Source organism: Protopterus annectens, chromosome 13.part0 (genome assembly GCF_019279795.1).
Source record: "Protopterus annectens isolate FY-2018-M chromosome 13.part0, PAN1.0, whole genome shotgun sequence".
NCBI lineage: Eukaryota > Metazoa > Chordata > Ceratodontiformes > Protopteridae > Protopterus > Protopterus annectens.
Window position 1 is genome coordinate 335,597,092 of NC_056747.1, and position 19,650 is coordinate 335,616,741.

Sequence of the window (19,650 nt, forward strand, 5' to 3'; positions counted from 1 at the left end):
ACTGTGATTGGGACTGTCATTCACTTTGAAGGGAACTGCCATGTTGGTACTTTTGTAAAAGTGTTTTTTTTTTCAGGAAAAGGTTAATTTTGGAATAAATGAGTACCTATTTATTGAAGGTTAGTGTGTTTGGGACATAATATTGTCCTTGTGGGGGTTGGTCAGTGATTTACTTACCTCAGAACCACTTATTTTATGCCATTCACCTTCCTGGCTCATCAAGTCTCTACTAACTGCATTTCTGAGCTCCTTCATGGCTAACTGATGGAACGGCAATCCATCTCTGCCATGGAACCTTCCCTGGTGCATGAAAAGAGTTTTCAAGAGTCAGTGTGGCTGTTAGTTTACCTCATACTGTGGTGGGTGATTTTGCTGTGGACTTTTGTGTTACTCAGATTACCCATCTTTCTTACCCTGTCCTCTTGGTGTCGCCTTCCAAGCCATCAAAGACCAGGAGGTAGCTGCATTTTCTGCGGGTGTAAGGATGATCTTAGCTGGTAAGGAGAACCACTGTTGTCAGTGTCTAGGGATGTGGCAAGCGATGGGGCTTCACTTGGCTGGGATGGAGTTCTGAATGGTGGGTCCAGTCTTCTCTTTCTATTTAAATGGACAAAGAATATTTACTGGGATTTTCTACGGAACTCATTGCTTATTTTTCTGTTTCTTCAAATTTTCTGGGCAAGAAAAGAAAGAGTTCCTTCTCATTCTGACAGAACTTTCCAGTCAGAAGAGCAGTCATTACAGACTGAGAGTGTACTTCAAGACTTTCTTCTCGGTCTGAGCATTCTGGTTCTTTAAAAAGTATAGCTTTGGATTTTCTGCCTGAATAAATGTCTTTCACTGACATTTTATCTAACATAAGAGTAATTAGTAGGCTAGCTGCCCTTTGAGCCATTTTAAGCCTACCCAGTTTTACTTTCAAAGGTGAAAATCAAACTGTGCACCTTATGTCTGTAAGGTAAACACTTTAACCATTATGCCAACTCCCAATCCCTTCATCAGTATTCCTCAATCAGTTTTCATCAGTGAGATTCCTATGGCATAGAATATATATTGTGCTTTGTTACAGCTGCAGATGCCTAAAGCTGCACCCATCTCTCTTGTATTTACCACTCTGTTTTTCTCATTGCCTCCCATCTTCCTGACAGTCAACCTCCTGCTTCCAAGAAGCCTGCCTGGTTATACAGGATGCCCCAGACACGCAAGTACCTGGTTTCTAATCCTAAAGCAGACCTAACAGTTATTTCTCTTTCTAAGTCTGCTGCTGCTAAACAGTTTACTGCAACTCCCCCCATTTCCTTTGACAAAAATGAGAAAGCAATGGGGAAGAAAATGTCTTCTTTAGTACGTTTAACTTTCAAGATATTTATTTATTTATTTCAAGTTTGATTACCGGGGAAGTCCACTGGGCCCAGAGAGCCTGTTTTCAGTGGAGGCCCAGCGAGAAAAGCCCATGATACAAATTACAGTAAAGATAGCAGTCCAATAAAAAATAAAATACAAGTACAAATGCAAATACATATCAAATAATACAAAGCATGAGCAATATTGCCCATAGTGGAAAAATATCGTGCAGATACATTTTAACAGATTCACACAGTTAAAGACAAAAGCTATTTACAGAGTGTGAGAGATCGTATGGGAATTGGCTATAGAAGGTTATAGCCAGCTATAAGGTGCTTAGGAACTCAGGAGGCTTTTGATAAAGAGTTCTGGGTAGGGAGAATGCAGTTAGATTTCCATTTGGAGGAGAGCTAAGTGTAAAGCTGAGTTTTGAAGTTGTTTGTGTTTGACAGTGTCTTTAGTGTGGAAGGGAGAGAGTTCCATTTCTTACCTAAGGAGAAGGAGTGGAGAAGTTGTCCAGCAGGACATTTAGATTTGTGGACAGTAATTTAAGTTTTTGTGTTCAGATCTGTTTGGGGTTTATGTGAGAAGGATGTTAGAGCGGAGCATTTGGTTGGATTAAATATTAGTCTGTGTGCTGTAGTGAGCAGGAGGAAGTCCAGGTAATTTGTGAATTCTAACCAGTTGAGGGATTGGAGGGTAACACAGTGATGAGTGGAATGTTTGGCTTTGGTGCAAGGAGAAAGAGGAAAGCCAGCGAAACGTTATCAGTGAAGCTGAGAACTAGCTCAGAGGTAAGGAAGCACTGGCATAAAGCACTGTGTGTGAAATTAGAAGGATGCAGAGGGTTGATGGGATAGGAGCTGAAAACAGGGTAGTAGCAGTTTAGTAGAATGTAGTATTAATAGGGCTAAAACAGGGCAATGGTAAATTAACAGAACAGTTACAGTACTTTTGGCTTGTATTAAAAGATAGGTAGTGGTTGAACAATCCCACCTGGTGGCCTTACTAAGTACAATGGTAAGCTGCGAGCACTCAGAGGTTTGGAAAAGAGCCTAGGAGAGGAAAGGGAAATAAAATCCCTGATAGACTGCTAGCGAATGCACACAGGGTTAATGTACAACAGTGGTAGGTATAGGATATATTTTTATTTTACAATAAGGTACATACACATTTAAAGTTAGTTCTTGGGGAGGCAGAGTGGTTACAGAAGCACTGCAAGATCCCCTTAGGATGAACTTTACAAAAATAGCAACAAGAATCACAAACAAAAACAATATCAGGTAGTACTTACATGTGAGCACACTACTGGGGATTCATATGAAGCAAGACAGAAAAGCCAAGTCAAAAGATGGTGCCTTTCTACATCAGGTTTTTTGATACCTCTATAAGCAGGAGTGGGGGGGATGTGTGCAGGTTCAAGGTGGGGGAAGGGGTAGATACAAAGTAATACAAGGTTGTGAGTCAGAAAAACTAACCCATGGTGGGCACACTAAACTACCCCAGCAGAATAAACCTGTTAGAGGGGAAGACACTAGTTCAAGTCCATGGCCGGGATCAAAGGTTAAATGTTTTAAATGTAACCAGTGGGGCCATGTAGCATATAGATGCCCACAGAGGCAAGGCGGGGAACAAAAGATAGGAGTGCCAGCAAGTGGGAGTAACAGTATGCCAGTGGTACCAAACTATTACAAGGTTATATCCTATCTTAGTGGATGGAAAACAGGCCACTACAATGGGAGAGAAGAGCCTCTGACATAACCATTGTGACGACTGCAGTGGTGAAAGAGGAACAATGCTTGCTTGGACAGTGCACACCAGTCGGAGCTTTAGGAGGGACCCCATTCCAAATGCCTTTGGCTAGGGTTCACCTTGACTGCGAGGGTGGAAAATAAAGCAAATAAGTAGGTGTGTTTGAGGATGTCCCTGCAGATGTCCTGATAGGGAATGGTTTTGATAATGCAGTATCTTGTGTGTATGCAGTTACATGCAGTCAGGCTTGGAGACAGGCATGTGGGTCTGGTAGCCTGGGGGAGACCAAGACAGACATCACACCTGTAGCAAGGGCTGGTGGTGTGGCTATTTCAGAGAGGAAGTTACCTGTAGCAGTGAGCCTGAAGGTGAGCCACAGTTGCTGGTAGGTACTGATGTTCCCTTGGACAGAATGACTGCAAGGGCAGAGGTGAATAGTAGTACTCAGGCTGACAGTGAGGCACTGCTGCCAGAGGATACCAAACTTTACAAACGTAGAGCTGAGAAAAGCTCATCTCTCAGACCCTAATTTAAGAGGCTTGCGGGAGGTAGCTAGGGAGGAACCTGATCCTCAAGGAAAAGGGGAGTCTGTATGCTGGAACAAAGGGTTACTGCACAGAGAGTGGACCATGGAGGAGGGCTAGAGGGTGAGGTAATACAGCAGTTGGTAGTGTCTAGGGCCTACCATCTGGCACTTCTACCCATAGCCCATAACATTCCTTTTGCAGGTCATATGGCCATAAAGTGTGCCAATAGATGTATTATGAAAAAACTTTTATTGGCCTGGGATTGCAAGGGACGAAAGAGGGTACTGCAGGACCTGTGAGCAGTGCCAGAAAGTAGACCAAGTGAAAGCTCCTTTGATGCCTTTGCCTGTGATTATCCATTTCAGAGGGTAGCTATAGATATTGTGGAGCCTCTGAGTACCCCAAGCTCCACAGGGAGGAAGTATATCCTGGCGGTTGTAGATTATGTTACTAAATACCCTGAGGCAGTGTCTCTGTCCTGCATTGACGCAGAGAAGGTGGCAAATGCGTTGTTAGAGATTTTCAGCAGGGTAGGTTTTCTGAGAGAAATACTGACTGACAGAGGTGCTAATTTCATGTCAGACCTGTTGGTTTGTCTGTGGAAGCACTGTGGGTGAAGCACCTAAAGACCACCCCTACCACCCCCAGACTAATGGTCTTGTGGAGAGGTTAAATTCTGCACTAAAGGCCATACTACAGGCATTTGCAGACCAGTTTGAGAGAGTGGGACAAACATTTGTCCCATCTGTTGTTTGCTTACAGAGTGGTACCCCAGGAATCCACAGTTTTTTCACCATTTGAGTTGCTGTATGGCCATAGGGTGATGAGATCTTTAGGTTTGATTCCTGATGAGTGGGAGGGTGAGTGTGAATCCCACAAGGAGTCTTATGTGGCATATGGCCTAAACCTCAAGACAAGGCTTGGCCCAGCAGACCTAGCAGGAGCCCAGCAGGAGAAAAAGCTCTGGTACTACAGAAATGCTCGAGCCCGAGAGTATGCTAAAGGATAGCAGGTGATGGTTCTCATTCTTGTCAGACCCAATAAGCTGCAGACAACTTGAGAGTGACCCTTCAAAGAGGTAAGGAGGGTTACTGATGTTAACTACATGATACAACTGCTAGGCATAAGGCAGGGGCTCATACTGTACCATGTTCACATGCTGAAACCTTACTGTGATAGGGATGCACTGGTGCTAAGTATTTGCAGTAGGAGGCAGGAGGAGTCTGAGGGGGATCTACGGCTACAGGGAGTCAGGCAGAAAAATCCCAAGTTACTATGATGGAGCCTAGGGTTTCAGGCATATGATATGATATGACAGTGCAGCACTGTAGTGGGGTTAACAGTGCCATGACAGGGTATGGGGTAGTGTATTCCCAGATAAGTTCATTCCTCTGAAGCAATGATTCTCAAGGGGCACTTGAAAAACTAGCTTGAGTCTTCATAGGGGGAGAGGTGTGATGATAGGAGGTACTGCCAGCCATGCCAGGAGAAATACGGAAGTCTATTTGTAACGTATGCCAGTACAGCTAGCTGGAATATTGCAAATAATTGTATGTCATTTGTATATCAAACTGATTTGTCCAGATGTTTGTGGTGAAAATGTATTTGTAAGGTTTACTTGTGTTAAAATGTATTAACAGTGTGCCCTGCTGGAAGGAAACAAGATATACATGCATTATTGAAACTCTTTAAATATGTACATTGTAACAGAATATACTGGAAATGAAGAAGTGATTCTTAATCCACCTGACTTTGCAAAATACATCTGAAGTTAAATTACTTTATGGGTTAAGCCATAAATATGTTATCCTACAGTTTTGAATGGAGCCAGCGACGCAATGTCTGTGATAGAGAATATGTTGTAGCTCCTGTAGGAAAAGTGGAATGGTTTTATGTTTTTTGACTCCCAGAAGATATGAGCAAAGCCTCTATGTGTGTGTATGGTAACACACAGCTGATAAAAATCCTGTCATCATCTTGTATTGGTGATAGCATGGGAAACAGAGTCAGACGATCAGATGTGTGTGATATCATTCTGTAAGCCAAAACTAATATTTAGATTTTTAGCAGGAATTTGCTCTCAGCATTCTGCATTCTGCCTTGGATCTGACAACAAAGACAACTTGCCCACGTCATCTTGCCTTCTGGTGGTAAATAACTTAACTAGGGAACAGTAATTCTTTTATACAAGTCAGGAAAATATAGTGAGATTAGAAGTACTGTTTTTCTATAACTGTGTGAAACTTCCCATCAGTGTTATTTTTAATATTCCCCGTGACTGAAACTCTGGTGTTTACTGTAAATAGATATTTAGTATTTCTTCTTTTTTTATTATTTATTATTAAATATATTTCAACTTCTCATTGTGGCTGGTCCTTTTAGAAAAATATTTGTTTTGAGAGTATTTGCATATATTTATTTGGTGGTAACTGTGGCCACTCCTGAAGCCTGGTTGTTTGGTCAACATTACCATTTGTATTAATATTAACTTCACTCAGTGTAATTGGATACCCTTTTAAGAGCCTTACAGTAACTGACTGGTGGCAGTGATAACTACCTTATAGTCTGGGCAAAAGGGGGGGACGGCAGGCAATCTGGCTTCACAGAGAGGGTGCTGGAGGACTTGGCTTGAACACTCAGCTGAGGACCAACCATACAGCTGTACCAGTGGGAAGTCTTACTGGGGACTTGGAGGGAGACAGATATAGAGGCACCTAAACCTCAGGCTGAGTGTGTGCCCTGAGTGCTCTAAGGGAAATTGTGCTTGATGCATTGAGGTCAGCATCTGGAAATACTGAGTGTATCCATTTGTATTTCAAGTGCACATCCCTCTCCAGTGTTAGTGGTGAGGATTCAGACTCCTTGATTTCTGGCCCAGTGTGGGGATGTCACACCCCACTCGGGAATTGTTGACAAAGTTAAGATGTTAGGTATAAACCCTAATGTCACCCAATGGATAGCCTTTTGGCTCACAGACAGGACCCAGGAAGTTAGAATTGAGGAGTCCACCACTGCACAGAGGCCAGTTACCAGCAGAATCCCTCAGGGGTCAGTCCTTGGAACTACTGCTTTTGGCATCTGCTTCTCTGAAGTGAAGGACAACTTTAAGGACCTCTGGCTGACAAAATTTGCACAAGATTGTAAATTATAAGCAGTCGTAGAATCCCCCACTGTCACTTATGCTGTTCAACAAGGGCTGACACAGATAAATCACTGGTGCCATGGACTAAAGCTAAATGCCAATAAATGCAGAGTAGTACCCTTTGCGAAGTCAACCACTTGTGTTAACTGCCATATTGATAACACACCCCTAAGAGATGGTCCAGTTGTCAGATACTTGGGGACATATATAGAACGTATTCTAGCCTTTTACTATCTCATATCTTTTGTAGTGGGGAAATAAATCTATGTTTTGCAACTCGTAAACAAATGTATGGCATTTAGGTCCAAGGAGGTAATTGTTCCACTGTATTTGGCACTCATCAGACCAGTGATTTGGTATGTACCTAACCAGGCATTCCAACAATTGGAGTATCCACAGAGGTTCCTCACTAAAACAATACATGGAGTAAATAACATGTCCTATGCAGACTGCTTCAAAGCCCTGTCCCTGTATTCTACCTCAGGTAGATTTATGGCTTGCATAGAAAGCATTATTGGACCCCACTCTGATGGACCTCCTAAAGATCTGTAAAACAGACAATACCAGAACTGTCTAGTCTAAAGACTTCAAACATTGACTGTGATATAAATAAGATATGATGGAGAGACAGGTATGTATCCCAGACTCCCTTTTCTCTGAAAGTGGCTCCTTCTCTATGTGAAGCAGAGTTCCTTCCTAAGTCAGTTCAAGTTAACCTGGACAATTGGATGGGCAACCAGAAATTCTCTCTTGGTTTGGCATCTATATCTGTAATGAACACAAGCAGCTTGTAAATGATTCATCTCCATTCACATTTCATTAAATGTAACATGTTTTTGTATCTGTAAAAATGTACATCTTTTATAGCATATCCTTGTATCTGTAAATATGCTTTGTTAATTTCTTATGTGATCTTGTTCACCCAGACTGTGCCTGCAAGTGGTTGATTGAGATCAGTGCACTATCTTGGTAAACACATTTAAATAAATAGATAGATAGATACCAGAACTTGTCAGAGATTTGTGATGCATGGCTAGGTTTAAAAAGGCCCCAGTGGTCTTTAGCTTAGTACACACCTATTGACATACTCCTTCAGTAGATGAACATGCATTGGCGCAGTGAGGGAAATTTCTGTACCAGTGTAGTGGTTTTCTCTTTTACTCCCTCATCTTGTTGTGTAGTAGCTGCTGCTGCCTCTCATCAGAGCTCAGCTATCACCACTGGAACCCCTTCTAACTTCTCGTAACTGGACCAAACCTTCCTAGTGACACAAGTAGCACAGTACTTTCCAGTGTGTGTGCTGGCACAGATCCAGTGAAATCTGCATCATCTTGGAGTTTGAGTGATTAGTCTACAGAGTCCTGTCCATGCTTTTCTGTTTTTCTTTTCTATTTGTCAAGATGCACCCCTTCACTTTCTTAGAAGGTACTTTGTTGTGTGAAAGCTTTCTGGCTTCACACACTTCTCTGTATGAAATCTGTGTAAAATAACTGTACCTTGGTAAGTGATCCATTTTCCCTGTGTGGTTGATTGTCGTATTTTCTTGATGAAATACTCTATTTCAGACTGAACACATAGTAAGGGCTCCTGCTGCAAGACTCCTTTGCTTCCTACAGCTTTTTTGAGGTAAATCCAGATAAGGAGTGTAGCCTTAAGTTGATGCTGGTATCCAACACATGCTATGTCATATACCAGTGTGCGCTGTAAAGTTTTTGAGTTGAAAACTCTCTAATGATTCTGTAAATGATTCATCATTCCAAACAGACTTTCATAAACCATGAAATGTGTGTTATCTTTAACTAAAAAAGTAATGTTGGCAGAGTGGTACTCACTTCACATACACAGTGTAAGACTGTTATAAACTCATCTTCTTTTGCATATGCACTGGGTAAATATGCCACACTATATTGGGTACGTCAGTGTCTCACCTCCCCTCAATTACAATGCATGTGCTATCTCAGTGGAGGTGTACTTCCACCTTGATTAAATGTAGCAGTCAGTTTCATGGCCACAGATTCAGTGGAATTTCATTTTAATAAGAATAATGTGTATGTGGAGTCCACAGCTGTATCATAGTTAGCCTTTTGAGAGAAAATGTCATAGGAAACGTGTACCTTTTTAACTGCCACAAAGTATTTGTACCCTGCTTTGTGAGTAGTCTGCACATCCTGTCTGCATCCACATGGATTTTCCCTGTGCTGCAGTCATTTCCTATATCACTAAATATGCCTTGGGTTAATTGGTACCTCTCAGAAACTGCCCATAGGTGTGTGTGTGTGTGTGTGTGTGTGTGTGTGTGTGTGTGCATGTACACGCACACGTGTGTATCCTCCAGTAGGTTGACTCTCCAGTCAGAATAGGCTTGTGTGCCTTGTGCCCATTTAATGCCAGGATAGGCACAGCCCCACAGTGGATTAAGTCATTAGAGAATGGAGTGAATTAAGTCCTTTATTTCCATAAAATGAAGATATGAAGAGATCTTGTTTCCATCTCTTATGCTGAGCAGCAGAGCACAAAGACACAGTTGTACTATTCTAAAAATGTTAGATTTTAATGTATATATATTTTCTGTGCTTGTCATTCTGCTTGTGAAAAATGGAGGGTTAATAGGTTAATGGTGCTCATAATGAATATCAAAAGTCATAATTTCCTGCAATATTTCAGAAATTTTGCACGCTTAATAGAGCTGATCTGTTTATGTGTTCTTGATATGAAATGCAATATTAGGAGCATTTACTTAAAATTAATTAGCATTGATTTTGAGCTAATCATTCTCATCACTAAAAAAAATCCTTTTTCTTGATTTACAGAGCGATGTTCACAGGAGGCATGAGAGAAGCTACCCAAGATGTAATTGAGTTGAAAGGTGTGTCGGCAAAGGGGTTGAAACATATTATTGATTTTGCATACAGTGCTGAAGTCACACTGGACCTTGACTGTATACAGGATGTACTAGGAGCTGCAGTTTTTCTCCAAATGGTGCCAGTTGTGGAGCTTTGTGAGGAGTTTCTCAAATCTGCCATGAGTGTTGAGACATGCCTGAACATTGGGCAGATGGCAACAACTTTTAGCCTTTCTTCCCTGAAGGAGTCTGTAGATGCATTTACCTTTAGGCACTTCCTTCAAATTGCTGAAGAAGAGGACTTCCTTCATTTACCTCTAGAGAGGCTTGTCTTTTTTCTACAGAGCAATAAACTGAAAAATTGCAGTGAGATTGACCTGTTCCATGCTGCAATCCGTTGGTTGCAGCATGACCCATCTCGACGTGCAAGTGCAAGTCAGGTTCTTTGTCATATTCGTTTCCCACTAATGAAGTCGTCTGAACTTGTAGACAATGTCCAAACAGTTGACATCATGGTAGAAGACATTTTGTGTAGACAGTATCTGTTGGAAGCCTTTAACTACCAAATCTTGCCATTCCGGCAGCATGAGATGCAGTCCCCTCGAACCACTATCCGCTCAGACATTGTCTCTCTGGTAACATTCGGTGGTACTCCTTACACAGATAATGACAGGACTGTGAGTAGCAAAGTATATTACTTGCCAGACGTCACTGCACGCCAATTCAAGGAATTAACTGAGATGGAGATTGGCTGTAGTCATGCTTGTGTTGCAGTGCTTGACAATTTTGTTTATGTAATAGGTGGGCAACATTTGCAGTATCGAAGTGGTGAGGGAGCAGTAGATGTTGGTTTCCGATATGATCCTCATCTGAATCTTTGGCTACGAATACAGGCAATGCAGGAATGTAGAATACAGTTTCATTTAAATGTGTTACATGGAATGCTGTATGCAACTGGAGGAAGAAATCGGTCAGGAAGCTTGGCATCTGTTGAACGATACTGTCCAAGAAAGAATGAATGGACATTTGTATGTTCTCTTAGTCGCCGGACTTGGGGTCATGCAGGTGCTTCTGGAGGAGGCAAGTTATATATATCAGGCGGATATGGAATAACCGTGGAGGATAAAAAATCTTTACATTGTTATGACCCAGTGACAGACCAGTGGGAATTTAAAACCCCAATGAATGAACCAAGAGTCCTTCATGCCATGGTCACTGTAAATGATCGGATTTATGCACTTGGAGGCCGCATGGATCATGTGGATCGCTGCTTTGATGTCTTGGCTGTAGAGTATTATGTGCCTGAGACTGATCAGTGGACATCTGTGAGTCCAATGAGAGCTGGTCAATCTGAAGCTGGTTGCTGCTTGTTGGAGAAGAAAATCTACATAGTAGGTGGTTACAACTGGCATCTGAATAATGTGACAAGCATTGTTCAGGTATATAATACAGAGACTGACGAGTGGGAGCGTGACTTGCACTTTGCAGAATCGTTTGCTGGTACTGCTTGTGTGCCAGTCATATTGCCACAGATTACAACGCAGCGATAGCTGAGTTTCCTATTTAAACTGCTGAACTCTGCACCTGTAAATTAATATGTCAAAAGAAAAGAGAATTTTGCAGGTTTCACTTATTTATTCTGGCACAACAGCTGATTTCTGAAATCATTCTCAAAATGACAGAGACCAAATTTATTTTTCAGATTGTGACTTGTAATATCACTTGATGTCCTTTCATTTCACTGTTGCAGTATTCTTAATATTAGGGATCCCCTGCCTAGGGCATCCTGATGTCTGGCAAGTATACCAAAGCTTTAGGTTGCTTTAAGGTATGCAGTATGTCACACATATGCTCCTCGTGTAGCATAGGGCATAAAGTTGACATTCAGACGTACCATCCTCAGAACAACTTTGCCGCCAGTCTAAATGCCATCTCTTGATCTTTGGTCTGAATGCCTACATTCTGTTCCTGGTTTCACTGAGCCATTGCAGATAAGTGCACCATTGGGGTTCTTTTTTTACTTGTCTTTTTGTTGCTTGTGGGGTTTCATGTCATCTAAGAAGGATAAATGCCAGTGTGGGAGACAGATTCCCCATAAAGACCACCACGAGCAGTGTCTGTTTTGCCTTGGCACTTCGCGTGACCATACGTCCTGTTCCATCTGTTAGGCTTTTGTACCAAAAACTTTGCCTAGTTGACTTTCTTCTTTGGTGCTGTATCTGGAAAATCAGCGACTTAAACTTCTTGCGAAAGATATTATGGTGGGAACTTCCCACCCTGAGACAGCCATCAGAGAAGAAGGCCAGTAAGCCTAGGCCAGAATCATCTGCTGTTCATCCTCCACCGGACATTTCCCCTGAGGTGATTGCATGCCCAGAGGTTCACCTGGCTTTATTGTCTGATTCCTGTGCTGCGACTGGGTTGGAGGCCTGCAGGGATGCGACTTTGCAGGTGTCCATTTTGGACATTTAGGGGAACCACGGTCGATCATTTCCGAGAGGCCTTGGGTTGTCCCTCAGACTTTAGTCAGAGAAGAAGTCCCTACTACTGTTATTGAATGCCGTTCTGGGTCTGGACCTTCCAAGTTTTATAAGGCAGACATCCCATTAAAGAAAAAACAAAAAAACTAAACACTTTTCTGCCTCTAAGGATCCACAGAGTGAGTAGAAGGCCTTCATTCAAGGTTTGTTTAGTGCTTTGATGGCATTGAAACCTCTTCAGAGTGTTTCTGTTCCTGGTCCCCCTTGGTCCTCTACTCCCCTTAAAAGACCCAGGGAACAGGATTCCTCTGAGGAGGAGTTTGATTCGGATGAGGAATCCCTTGCTTACTCTTCTCAGATTCCTTCTCCTTTGGACTTTGGGTCAGAGGAAGAAGAATCGACCAGTCCTGGTGCTCCTTTTGAGGAGATTTCTTTTGAGGACACAATTTCCAGGATGATGGACTGTTTTAAATGGGATTGTGCTCAGGATTGCGAGATTCATAAGAGGTACTATGAGTTGCAGCAGACTGAATCCCCTAAGCCTTCTGCTGTACCTCCTGTTTTGGCTGCTTTGTTGAATGTGTTTTCCAATGCTCTAAAGCTTCTGATTCTCAGCCTCCTGTTCCCAAGAAACTTGATAGCTTTTATAGGGTGCCTGAGGACTGTAAATTTTGGTACAAGTGTCCTGCTGCTTGACTCCTCAGTGGTGTCTATAGCCTCTGACAAGCCCTCTCAATTGCTTCCTTAACACAAATTACTGCCTTCTGATAAAGATAGCAGAACCATGGAAAGGCTAGGTAAGAAGGTTTGCACCTTGGGTACCTTGGCTTTTAGGGCTGTTAATGATCAGACCCATATGTCCAGCTACGTGTTGGCTCTCCTATCTCAGGCTTGTCAGGTTATATAGGATATTCCAGACTCTGAGGGTAAAGTTTCTACTCTTTCCCTGTTAGGAACATCCTCACAGATGACTTGTCATTCCATCAAGTGTAGTTATGATACAGCAGATGCTTCTTCTAGGGCTGCTGCTTTTGGGTCATTGATGAGGAGGTATTCTAGGCTTCAGCTTCAACCTTTGCCTGATGACATCAAGGCTAAGTTGATGGATGGCCCTTTTGATGATAAGCACTTGTTTGGTGAAGCTGCTGCTGATTTGTTTAAGTCCCTTCAGGATAAAGGTAAGGCTTTAAAGGAACTCAAGGATGTTTGTTTCATCTATTCCTAAATTTCAAAGAAACTACCCCAGTAAGCCAGCCTTTTTTCGCAGGCATTCTCTCCCTCCTCCTAATGACAAAAAGGTGGCAAGTGGGCTCCTCCTGCTAAGTTTACTCAGACTTCAGAGATTCAGAAATCTTCCTTTCCAGATAAACCAGGTGCTGTCTATCATATTCTTCCCAGCCACTTTCATCTTTCTCTTTATCTATCTCTCTTCCAGTTTGGCTACAGATTACTCAGGATTCCTGGGTTCTGTCCATTACTCGCCAGGGGTATTTCATGGTGTGGAAATCCCTTCTCCCTTTTATAGGTATTCCTCAACATCCTCTGTAACCACTTTTCTTTTTCCCAGAGGTACTTTGGGACCTTTTGACTTGGGGTACAATTCAAGAGGTGCCTGTGTCCCAAAGGGGGAGGGGGTTTTAATCCATGATATTTCTAGTTCCCAGAAAGGAGGGTTCTTGGAGACCAGTTCTTAACCTCTCTCATATAAACACTTTTCTAAATGTGCCCACTTTTCAAATGTTGTCCCTTCAGAATTTGTTCCCTCTTTTGCTTCCTCAGACATACATGGTGTCTCTGGATCTCAAGGATACTTATCTTCATATTTCAATTCACCCCATTTTCAGGAAATTTTTGCTTCTCTGTTGTTTCCTGGCATTTTCAGCTCTCTGCTTTGTCCTTTGGTCTTTATACTGCCCCAAGGGTATTCACCAAATGCCTTGTTCCTGTAATAGCTTTTTGCAGGCTTCAAGGGATCCAAGTATTTCTCTATTTGGACGACCTATTGTTTCAGGCATCCCTCTCCAGAGATCCTTTTGCAAAATCTCCATTTTGCCATCTCTCTTCTTCAGAGCCTGGGGTTTACAATAAAATTCAAAAAGTCTTCTCTGACTCCTTCTCAGGACCATGTTTTTCCTGGGTTGCAGGATTCAGACGGTGACTTTGCTAGCATTTCTGCCTCCTCCCAAGGCCTTAACCTTCATCTCCTTCTTTCAAACTGTTCTTCCTCTAGCTTCCATTACAGCCATATGTTCACTTTGGCCAAGTTTCACATGAGGAAATTTCAGTGGTTCCTGAAGTCATTTTGGCTTCATCATACTCCTCACCTAGAATTTGTAGTTCCTGTTCTGCCTTGTCTCAAGAAGGAACTCCACTGGTGGATCTAGCAGTTGTCCTTAAATCCAGGGCTCCCTTTTCATCCACCTCTTCCCTCTTAGGAGCTGTTCACAGATGCTGGATGGGGAGCATCTTTTGGCACCCTGAAGGTGAAGGGGGTCTGGTCTCCTTTTCAACAGAAGGAGCAGATCATTGTCAGAGATGAGCCCTTCCACTTGGTCTTCAGACTTTTCATCCTCTTTTCTCCCCAGGACCTCTCAAGATGTTTACAGACAACACCACAGTGATGTGGTATGTTAACATTCTGTCAGGTCAAAACATTGTGGCAGACACTCTGAGCAGGTCCTTAATTCAATCCCACAAATGGTGCTTCAAAGGGATGTTTTTCTGGACATTGTCCACCAGTGCGGTACTCCTCAAATAGATCTTTTTGCCTCCCCCTCTGAACAGACAGCTCCTGTGGTGTGGAAGGTGGACGCCCTCTCTTTTTCAAGAAGGGGATGTTTCTTTATGCATTCTCTCCCCTCATTCCAAAAGTACTTCTCAAAGTTCAACAGGGCACCCCCAAAATCATGTTGGTGACTCCCTTTTGGCCTAGACAGCATTGGTTTCCTCTTCCCCTGCATTTAGCCAAGGGCAATCATCACAAGTTTCCTCATAGGGTGGACCTACTTGGCAAATGACAAGGACCTCTCATCCATCCCCACCTGTCCACTCTTCAGTTGACTCTGCGGGTGATAGGGTTTTGATTCCACATAGACACCTTTTTTCTGAAGATGTGTTTAGGGTCCTGCAGGAGGCCAGGAAACCCAGTACTAGGAAATCCTACTTATCCAAATGGAAGCCTTTTTTTTTGTTTGGTGTCTTTCTAGTAAGCTGGATCCACTATCTGTGGATATTCTTTTGGTTCTCTCTTGTCTGTGTGAATTGCTCAGTGCTGGGTTGGCTTATTCTTCTGTTAAGCCCCAGTTATTGGCTATCTCTGCTTGTCTGCCTTTATGTCCTCCTTTAGCTTCTAGGTTTGAAGCGAACAATTTCTTAAGGACGTCCTTCATATTAGGCTTCTCGGGAAGCCTGTTCTTCCTCCCCGGGATCTTAATTTTATTTTGGGGAAATTAACTGTGGCTCCTACAACTGCAACATTGCTCTTGAAAGACTGTTCTTTTGTTGGCCCTTATTTCTGCCAGACAGGTGTCCGAGCTTCAAGCCCTTATAGCTTCTCCTCCTCCTTTTGGTGTTTCATAAGGACAGGGTGTCCTTGCATACTAATCCTTCTTTTATGCACAAGGTGGTGAATGAGTTGTTCCTTAATCAGTCTATTCATTTGCCCACTTTTTTGTCTTCTCCATAATTTGCTGATGAGAAGGTGCTGCACACTTTGAATGTGTATAGACAACTTAGATTTTATTTGGCTAAAACTAAGACTATTAGGAAGTCTGATCAGCTCTTTGTTTCCTTTCATCCCAGGTCCTTGGGATTAGCTGTATCCAAGCAGACTATTTTTTCTTAGATTTCAAAAGCTTTTTGTTTTTGTTATTCTTTTCAAGGTAAGAGTCTTCCTTTTTCTGTTGAGACTCATTCTACTAGAGCTGTGGCTTCTTCTGGTGCTTTTTCAAGGGTTTTTATAGTAACTCCATTCTTGGGTCAGCTGTATGGACTTCTAAGCATACATTTACCAAGCACTACAACTTGGATGGGGCTAGGGGCATCCTTCATACCTTCCTAGAGAGCTCTGATGGTCCTTCCCCTCCCAAGTTTCTTCCTGAGGTTTGACACTTTCCCTAATACTAAGAATACTGCAACAGTGAAATGGAGGACATAGTACAGTTGTGTAAAATCTTACCACAACAGCAGATGTCCTTCTCTTCATTGTTGCAGTATTCACTCCCTCCCTCCTCCCCCAGTCCATTTCTTTTCTGGATGCACTGGTTACCTCTTGTATTTTCCTGGACTAGCGTTCCTACTGAGGCTTTCAGTTCTGTGGTGGTACGTCCAGACGTCGTCTTTATGCCCAACTCTAAGCGAGGAGCATACATGTGACATACTGTGTATCATTACATCCGAGTGACGCCTCCAGGTGCATCTGCAGTTACCTCCTACTGCTCCTCTAGGCGTCAAATATTGCTTGTTCATATTTGCATTAATATTTCCAAAACCATGCCCTGTACAAGGTATCAGAATATTTTATCTTGAAGCATACATGATGGCAAACACAATTGTATTGATATTTGACCTATGTCAATGAGTATTTGTTAGAATTGTAAGGTGATAACTTTATTTTTTAAAGGCTCAAGCCACGCCCACTAGGTGTTAAAGGTGCACAATCAAAAGAGCTGTACTGGAGGGAATCCTAAGGCTTTGATAAACTGGCCAGACATCAGACCACCCTAGGCAGGGGGATCCATAACGTTAAGAATACTGCAACAGTGAAGAGAAGGACATCTACCGTTATGGTAATATTTTGCACAGGTATACTTTCCAAAACATACTTCTTGGTTTTAGTTTTTTAGCTCAAAAGAGTTGTATATATTAACGTGTGTCAAGCTGTGCTATTGTATTACAGTTTTTAAAACCAGGCAGTGATGCAATGAAATGTTTCTAAAACAACTGCACGAATACATTTTCTAAACATGTTTGTAAATACTCTCTGGGAAGTTAAGAATTAACTTAAGCAAACAGCACATTTTGAAATGGGAACTAAGAGTTTCCAGCATGTAATTTTCATTTTGGCAGAAATAAGTTATTAGTGAGACAGCCCTTTTCTACTTCCCCCATCATCTGACTTCTCCTGCCTATTGTTTTTCAGTATACTCATTAGGTGCTACATCCTACCAAACATTCAAGCCTGTTTGGATGACTTGTTTTGTCCATAAGTACCTTTTGTCTAATCGTTGTGTGATCAGTGAGAAGCCTTTTGTCCTGTATTTTTAGGTGGTTTGAGTTTTTCTGTCCCCAGTGATGCACAGAAATGATGGCATAGTGTCAGTCTGTTTGTGTTTTGTCAGAGTATCTCACATTCTTTAGCTGCTTGCAGTTGCATTACCACCCACGATCATCTAGTGAAAATGCTGCTTATTGCTTTCCATCCCTGGGGGTGCCAACATCTCCTCACAGCTGTCCCAACCACTGGCTGTATTTTGAGCTTCAGTTATTGTTGTAAGTAGTCAAGCAGGAGCAGATTGGTCTCGGCTGAAAGCACTTTTATCAGTGATAGAGCATGCAGTCTTCATTTATTTCATACTACTGACATTTGCTGTACCATCATTTCTCTCCTCTTAAAAGAGATTAAATAACTGCCATGGAAGTTTGCCATGTATTGTAAGTGAAGGGCAAAGGAAAAAAAAGAGATGTTGCAGAACTGTTTTAGCTCAACAGAATATGGAATATGGATTCCCTGTAAAAGCTGATGCATTTTAAGTGTATAGAACCACCCAATGCTTTCACTTGCCTTTGTTATGACCATAGAAAAATTGTGGGCATCGTATGCTAGGAAGAGTAATGGTTAGATGTTCTTTGTGTTTCACTGTTGCAGTCATCTCATTTGAGTTATCCCTGCCAGGGTAGCCCTTGGCTGGCCCGAATACCAGGGGCTTAGTATTTCTGCTTCGGTTGCTGTCGCTTCAGGACTGACGTCAGGTCATCAGTAGTATAAAGTAAGGCAACCGACGCCTTGAAGCTGAAGTCTTCTAAAGCTAAGTACCACGTTGGAGATCCTTTTTTCTTGCACTAACCGATCTCAGAAAAAGTTAACAATTGTCTCGAATGTAGAAAGCAAATACCACACAGAGACTTTCATTCTTACTGCGTCACTTGCTTAGGCCCAGACCACGACGTTCCTCGCTGTCGCTTTTGTGCTTTAACGCCAGAACTATATGTCGTCGGGCCCTTATTGTAGGTAGATATTTTCGCTTACAGTCCTCGAATTCCAATATGGCTTCGGTAAGCCATCTAACAGCAGATCTTCCGAAAAAACGTAAGGATAAAGACAGTGACAACCCGCACAGATCCAAACCTACTGACGACGCTTCCATTAAGCTAGTCGTCAGTTCTCCTCCGGTCCTCAGTGAGGCGCTTTTGCAGCCCCTGATGCCCGCTTCTGTTGATTTGCAGGCCGCTACCGAGACACTTTCGGAGTCCGGTATGCCGCAAAACTCATCTTCGACTAAGGATCCTGCGGTTGCCTCACCCTTGGATGGGTGTGGAGCTGCTGAGCAGGCACCGGCTTCCGAGGAAGTACTTCCCACTACCGATTCTCGACACAAACCAACGACTTCTTTCACGTCTACCATTCTTTCAAAAACTACCGAGTTTCTAAGGCCCAGGATATGAACCAGACCCAAGAAAACGACGACCCAATCTCGGGTACCTGCTTCCTTGCCTCCATCTCAAATGCTTAAAATGGCGGAAGACCCTATCATGCTGATCAGGGGAAGCCAAGCTACCCCTTCGAAAAGGAAGAGATCTGTCCCCAGTAGTTTTGTCTGAACAGGAGTCTGATGACTGTGATGCATGTGAATATGAAGACATGCAACCCCTCTCTGCTTATGAGGATTCTGATGCAGAGGATTCTATTCCTTCAGCCTCTCCACCCGAGGACTTTTCCTTTGGGGAAACCCTTCGTAACTTAAGGGAGAATTTTCACTGGGAATATCAGGACTACCCTCAGTCTAAAAGGAGACATGGAGAATTCTTCCTGGATGTTGTGGACAATGTTTTCCTGGAATCCAGTTTGACTCCTGACACTCCTGCACCCAGAAAACCTGACCGGTATTACAGAATCCCTGACTCACACAAATTTCTTTTCAAAAACCCTACTGCTAACCCTGAGGTAATTTCTCAAGGGCCTAAAGGAATTAAAGCAACCTCTGCTAAGAATCCCACCCCCCTCTGATAGGGATTCCCGAGCACTAGACAGATGGAGTAAAAAAAGGTATACACCTCTGCTACTCTTGCTATCAGAGCACTAAATTGCCAGTTCCATATGCTAAAATTTCAGCAACATACCATGGAACTCCTCAAACAAAATGTGTCTTCCTTTCTTGCTTGTGCAGAATCTAGAGAGTTACAAGAGTTAATGCATTCTGCAAGTCAAGTGGCTAAGCACACCTTACACTGTGGTTTTGACGCCCTAGAAACTTCTTGCAGGGCAGCAGTCACCGGTTCTGTCCTTAGAAGACATGCATGGCTTAAGGAACAGCCCTTGCCAGACCATGTTAAATCAGAATTATT

General features: G+C 42.7%; 1 protein-coding gene across 1 annotated transcript in view; it reads left to right on the forward strand.

Annotated features, from left to right (window-relative positions):
• KLHL26 (kelch like family member 26) overlaps window positions 1–11,644 on the forward strand; it is a 34,715-nt gene extending 23,071 nt beyond the window's left edge. The window contains exon 2 of the mRNA XM_044053955.1: window positions 9,576–11,644. Within this exon, the coding sequence (XP_043909890.1) occupies window positions 9,576–11,157 (1,582 nt within the window). The 3' untranslated portion in view covers window positions 11,158–11,644. The remainder of the gene's footprint in view (window positions 1–9,575) is intronic.
• Window positions 11,645–19,650: the final 8,006 nt, after the last annotated feature.